The 6,000-nt window shown below is 39.5% G+C and overlaps 1 protein-coding gene across 2 annotated transcripts in view; it reads right to left on the bottom strand.

Moving 5' to 3' along the window:
• Positions 1-1,865: 1,865 nt before the first annotated feature.
• Positions 1,866-6,000, bottom strand: part of CALCR (calcitonin receptor) — a 170,952-nt gene continuing 166,817 nt past the window's right edge. For both annotated transcript variants that reach the window (XM_042802259.1, XM_042802260.1), the window contains exon 13: positions 1,866-5,974. In XM_042802259.1, the coding sequence (XP_042658193.1) occupies positions 5,753-5,974 (222 nt within the window). In that variant the 3' untranslated portion in view covers positions 1,866-5,752. The remainder of the gene's footprint in view (positions 5,975-6,000) is intronic.

Here is a 6,000-nt window from a genome sequence, read left to right as displayed (position 1 = left end):
GTGAGTACATCCTGGATCAAAAGCAAGTCAACATAAGGTCCAAACTGTAAAGGAGAAACGTTCCTCCTGAAAATATGTAGGATGCACATATTGGAGAGTAAACACTTCTTGTGTTGGCAATACTGAAGTGCAGAGAATTGCAGGGCAGATGAGTGAAGGAACTGTATCCCCTTGACCTACATTTATGCAAACTAACATTACCAGCACTTGGGAGTGAAGGAATTGCATCTAGTCACATGTCTGCACATTAAATATTACATGAAGTAACTCCCTGTGGTCACTTCTAAAAGCTGCATTTGCTTGCAGTGAGAGAAAAAGAACCAGATTCTTAAAATCAGTGTAGACTTCTGAGGTCCTTTTTAAATGAAGGTAGTTGCTTGTTTGTTTTTCTCTTAAATATAGGCTTGTGAGATCCTGAAATCTGATTATGAAGAAAATTTCAAGTGGCATATAATGAGAGTTGAGTACCTTCCTGCTCCAGCAGAGCACACTGCACATCTCTGCTGCTATAAAATAATAAAAAATAAGACTTGACAGGAGTTTGACAGGTCATCTAAATGGTCTCTCTGCCAAGGCAGATGAGCAAGGCCTAAATCATCCCTAACACTGTCTGTGCTGATTTGTGTTTCATGGGACATATAACATTCTGGTTAGGTATCTTACTGCGGTGCTTTCTTTTTTCTGCAGCAGTATGACATGCTCAGTAATGATAACCTTCTCATCACTTAATTTTACTGGTTAAAACAGCTGTCTTTTCTTATGATAAGCATACTGATCTATACTTCAGACACTGAGAAATACTTTATTTTCTCTATGATGCTCTGAGTACTCAGTAAAGGGGTGCTTAAATATAGATTTGTGATTCCTCTGGAAGTGCTGCACAGGAACACCTGCAGGTCATGAAGAATTAAACCTTACAGGTACCTTGATTACTACAGCTGCCACAGAACTACAGGTATCACAGCAGCATAACTCTGGCACCATCTTAAATCTCAGGGCTGCCAGGGACTTAAATTTCACTGGATAGTTGACTGAGGAGCTGCTCAAGTTCTTCCTCCTGAGGTGGTATTTCAAGATGGAAGTCTGACCTTCCCTGACCGCTGGCTGATGACATTTTCTGTGTAGGGCCCATGCTTTCATTTTGCAAAGTCCCTCTGAAGCAGTGTTTTCCTGGAGCAAGTACAATGCTACACTACAATGACCTAGCTGCCCCAGGAACTCAAATTTCCCAGTTTGGCACTACCATTAGTTACAAAGTCTCCATCTTTTTTTTTTTTTTTTTTTTTTCCCCCACCTGTGGTTAGCACTGGGTCCAAATTGCATGTAGTTGGGCTCAGGTCTTCTATACTGCCAGAGGGCAGAGAGGGCATGCTCACACACTTCAGAGTCTCACTGTCTTGGGATCAACTACTGTTTCAATGCAAATTACTTTTAGATTACAAATGCTCTTATTTTTGAGCAGTAATCAAACAACTGTGCATATCTAGCTTTATGAAAACATATCTGACTTAAAATTCCAAGCACTGGAAATGCAGATACCTTCACATTGTCAGTGTTTAGGATTTGCATCTTTGAAAAAAAGCTCAGATTTTGTTTATTAAGGTTGGCAAAGGATGGAGGAGGATTTGGGAAAAGAGGACAGAAACTCACCACATTTGTGTGGTTGGTTTTATCCCAAAACAGTTATGTTGCTACATTATAAACACATGAGCACTTTGTAATAGCAATACTGGCAGACTTTTAATTAAGGTAGTGTTATTGCTAAGAATTTTAATACAGATAAAATTTTCTGTTCTACCTTTGTTGCTGTTTAATTTCAGCTAAAACATATTTATTAAGTAAATAAAATAAAAACCAAGTCTTACTTTCATTATCCCATGCCACAACAAGTCTTTTAATTTGTGCTGTGGTTCTGTATCTAGCAAAGAATAGCAGCCAGTATATTCCTGATAGGTTTAGTTGTTCAAACAAAGCAAGCACACAAACCCTTCTGCCAGAGCAAATGTTCACTAAACAGGGTTTTCATGTGTTAGGTGTAGTGTATGAGAGGAAACAGATACTGCAGAGGTGATTAATGTAAGGTTAGTTTCCTCTTAAAATACACCTTGAATCCACAGATTCAAGTGTCAGCTCCTTTCCTACCTTTTGATACATCAATTCGTTATGCATTTCTTCCATTCCTGTGAAATGTATTAGACACACCTTACTGGCAAGACATCATAATTATTGAGTTTGTATCAGCATTCCCAATATTACTGTCACTAGTGTATGGTTGTATACATAAAACAGAGAAGTGAAATTTACCTTATGTGTGCAATGACAACATTTCAAACCATCACGAGATGAAGAAAAATAGCATTTTTCATTGGAAAATATTTTGACTAGAAATTACTAAGCAAGCACCTCTAAAACACAGCCTTTCCTGCAAAGCCCAAGGGTGATGCCAACCATGAACTTCGTTTGTATGTTAGACTAAATTTTTAGTGGCTGCAAATCATCATCCCTCCACTGAAACCAAAGCTGCCAATAAAGAAAGACTCAACCACACAGTGGTTCCACCACCCGAAGCTCAAACTGAGATCCTAAACCCCAGATTTCAAATTTGGCTTTTCAGAGCATTCTGCTGAACAGAGCAAGAAAATTTCATTAGTGAAGAAAGAAAACAACTGCTATAATGGCAAAGCATTTCCATTTTGAACATTCACATGAACATAATAGACTGTAAAACAACTTGTACTTACATGTAAACATATACATTATTAAAACAAACATGTCCATTATTAAATTGTCTGTATTACACACACTTCTTTTACAATCAGCTCATTTGTGTCTTTAGAAACTAGGAATGCCTTCTGGAGCTCTCTGGGGAAGTGTGGTGTGCCTCAAAGCTATTCAGAAATACAGCATTCATAGCAGAGATACTTTATCGTCTTTAATAACTAATTCCTCCACTTTCCATTGTTCGCTGGTAAAAGTAGAAATAGCAATACATGAAATAGTGTTGCCTGAAAAAATAACTGCCTTCATATTCCTTGAATTCTGGAAAATAGGTCTGTGGCTTGCATGAATACATGGGATTGTATTTTCCTGTGAATGTTCCACTAGCCATGCGATGAACTGCACCATCAGCAGACAGTTAGTTCTTGCTCCCTGGCTCCTCTCTCTTGCTCTGCGGTGGCAGCGCCAGCAGCTCACTCCTCCCAACAGGGTGCAGAGTGGGTACGTGTGTGTGCTGGTGGCACAAACAGGGCAAGCCTCTTCCCTGCAAGGTAATGCCTCACATACGGATAGAGGGAATTTGGTCCCCTCTTGTAGTGCTAGGTTTACACCTATCCCTCACGAGCTCATTCCTGGAAGGAATCCAGTGAGATGGTGACTCATTTAAGTAGACATGTACAGTGAGCCTCCATTTAAAATTTACAAATGGAAGGTAAAGCCTAGGGTTTAGTTGTGTCAGTGAAGGAAAAACTGAGCCTGACTGAGTTAAAAATGGTTTAAAATTGCCAAAGACGAAATTGCCTCCTGTTTTCAAGGTCTATGCTGAAATGTATTGCGTAAATTGTACCTGAACACTGAATAGAATTGCTCACTGCTCATCTAAGTCAACAGGGATGTGCCTGATTATTTCAACAGAATCTGAAATAGATTATCAAGGTTTATGACAAGACTCATTTATGATCTCTTCCTATGGGACTCTGGGACAAGAATAATTACCTTGTGGCATACAGACTGTCCTGCAGCCTTTTCTCAACACATGTGCCAGATTAGGGCCCCTTGTCTGTAGCCCCCAAAGTTACCTCAAAAGAATTGATGTTTAGCTCAAGTGCCTTATTTCATTTTTTCTCTTCTCCTTTAACATCTGACAAGATCTGGATTTAAGACTGTTATAACCCTATGATATTTTAAGTACCTTATACAGTGCTAAGGAGAAAAATCACTACGGATGGAATTGCAACAAGCAAATGAAGGAAAGGCGGAAGATTTACGGCAGCAGCAGAAGTCCCACATGAATGCAACATGCAGCATAAAGGATTCCATTCTATCTCTCTCCACTCATCTGTCACATAGGGCAGTATTTTTACAACTCCCGGGCCACAGCTGGTAATTAGATATTTGAGATGAGCAAGTATCACCACTGGCACTTGTAGCTGCCCCTTCCTCTGACCGTGTCTTCCTGCTTGGGCTGTGGTGGAAGCATCAGATGCAAGTGTATTAGCAGGGAAAACAAATAGGGATTGATAACTTTTCAGCTTCTTTCGAAGTTAAAGACTGTGATGAGTATTGTGAAGTTGCTAGCATTTGATACATCTCATGCACATCTCAGCCAAAGGCAAAGGAGTGGGAAATCTGTAGGACAGTTCTTCAGAGATGCAAGAAGGAATAACGTTATATTAATTACACATTTTATGCATAAAACTCCATAGGAGTCACAGCTCTATAAAACTTCATTGGCACTGGCCTTGCTGCTTGCAGATTCTTTAGAATTAGCTTCATGTAGGCAATTAATATATTTTATTTCTTTTGTGATATCCCAAACTTTTGCTGTGACAGTACTGTAACTTTTAACTGCAAATCAGCTTCTCCCTGACCTGATTTCTGCCTCAGTAATCACATAGAGACTCTAATGATGCTTTGAATGTGTGATAAAAGGTGCTTATTACTCACAAAACTGTACATTCATCATGTCTTCCTGATGACAGGCTCACACATGAAATCATCACCTTCAAGAATTAGAGACTCGGAGCAGCAAGCAGATTCTAAAAATAGATGCTTCCTGTGCTAAGACATTAGTTTCTTATTTCTTACCTGGAGTCCTTTACTACAGTGATCATAATTCTATTATAGAGGCAAGCATTCATCTAGCGTTCATCTCAAAATGGCTATTAAAGAAAATCATAATTTCCAAACAAATTTCACAGTTATTTCAGGGTGAAAGAATTGTGTAGTAATGATAAGTTTCTGGGCAACAGTAGGGTGACATTTTTTCCTATAAATAAATATTCTAGAACTAGCAGTATTGTTAAACAAAAGCTATTTTGAGATGCCTTCAAGACTTGTGTGATGCAGCCTAAAGAAACAGTCTGTTTCTCAGCGAGTGTTGTGATCCTGGTATGCAATGACTACTTTACCTTCATTTGTTTTATGCACATGCTAATGGGTTGATAATATTTTGGGCTATCCTTTGGGGATCATCAAGATTTGAATAGTTTGGAGTGATTCTTTTTCTGTTTGTCTGTTTGATTTGTCTTGCAATGTGCAAAATCTTTTAAGAAGTCATCAGGCTCATTAAAAGGGCATAAGTAAAGGACTCCAAGCCAGTTATATCTTGTGAAAGCTGATAGTTCAAAATCTAGTGTTAAAGTACTGAAAGCAAAAAGTGCTGAAAGTTTCCAGTTGCAATGTACTGGTTCTTTCTTTCCTATTTGCTATGGGCTACCTGGCACTATTACTACTGTTGGATGGTCACTTCATACAGCTGGTGGCAGAAGATGTGGAGATGACATAGCCTGGTGGGCAGGTCCACATTTGCTCCCTGATGCAGCACACAGGAGGAAATTTCCTATTTCAAGGTCTGCATCAGACTCCCTCTATGCCATCACTTTCAGACACTGATGTGGTTTGAATATGACGTATCCTTTCACCTGGTCTTGCCCTCTTCTACAGTGGCTTGGATATCCGTGCTCCCACCCTTCTCCCTACTTTGTTCACAAGCAGAATGTGAAATTATGTATTTGCAATGGCTGGTGCTGAGCTAGGCAGATGTCTCTCCAGATTTTAATGCAACAAGTTCAGAGTCCTCTAGGTATCTCCCATTTAACTGTTCATTGTTGGAATCATGATGGTACAGGTAAACAGGGACCTCTGTGATTGACGTTGCAGTGTAGGAGGTAGATCGCGTGGAACAGTGCTCTCTGCGCCTTTGGCCCCACTGGGTTTTGTACTGTGTCCATTGCCTCTTCAAAGCTCCTTGTACCTATTAAAGAAACACATAGTTATGGT

This window comes from Tyto alba, unplaced genomic scaffold (assembly GCF_018691265.1).
Source record: "Tyto alba isolate M040663 unplaced genomic scaffold, T.alba_DEE_v4.0 Super-Scaffold_38, whole genome shotgun sequence".
NCBI lineage: Eukaryota > Metazoa > Chordata > Aves > Strigiformes > Tytonidae > Tyto > Tyto alba.
Note: the sequence above shows the minus strand (reverse complement) of the source record. Positions and strands in the feature narration are given on the sequence as shown.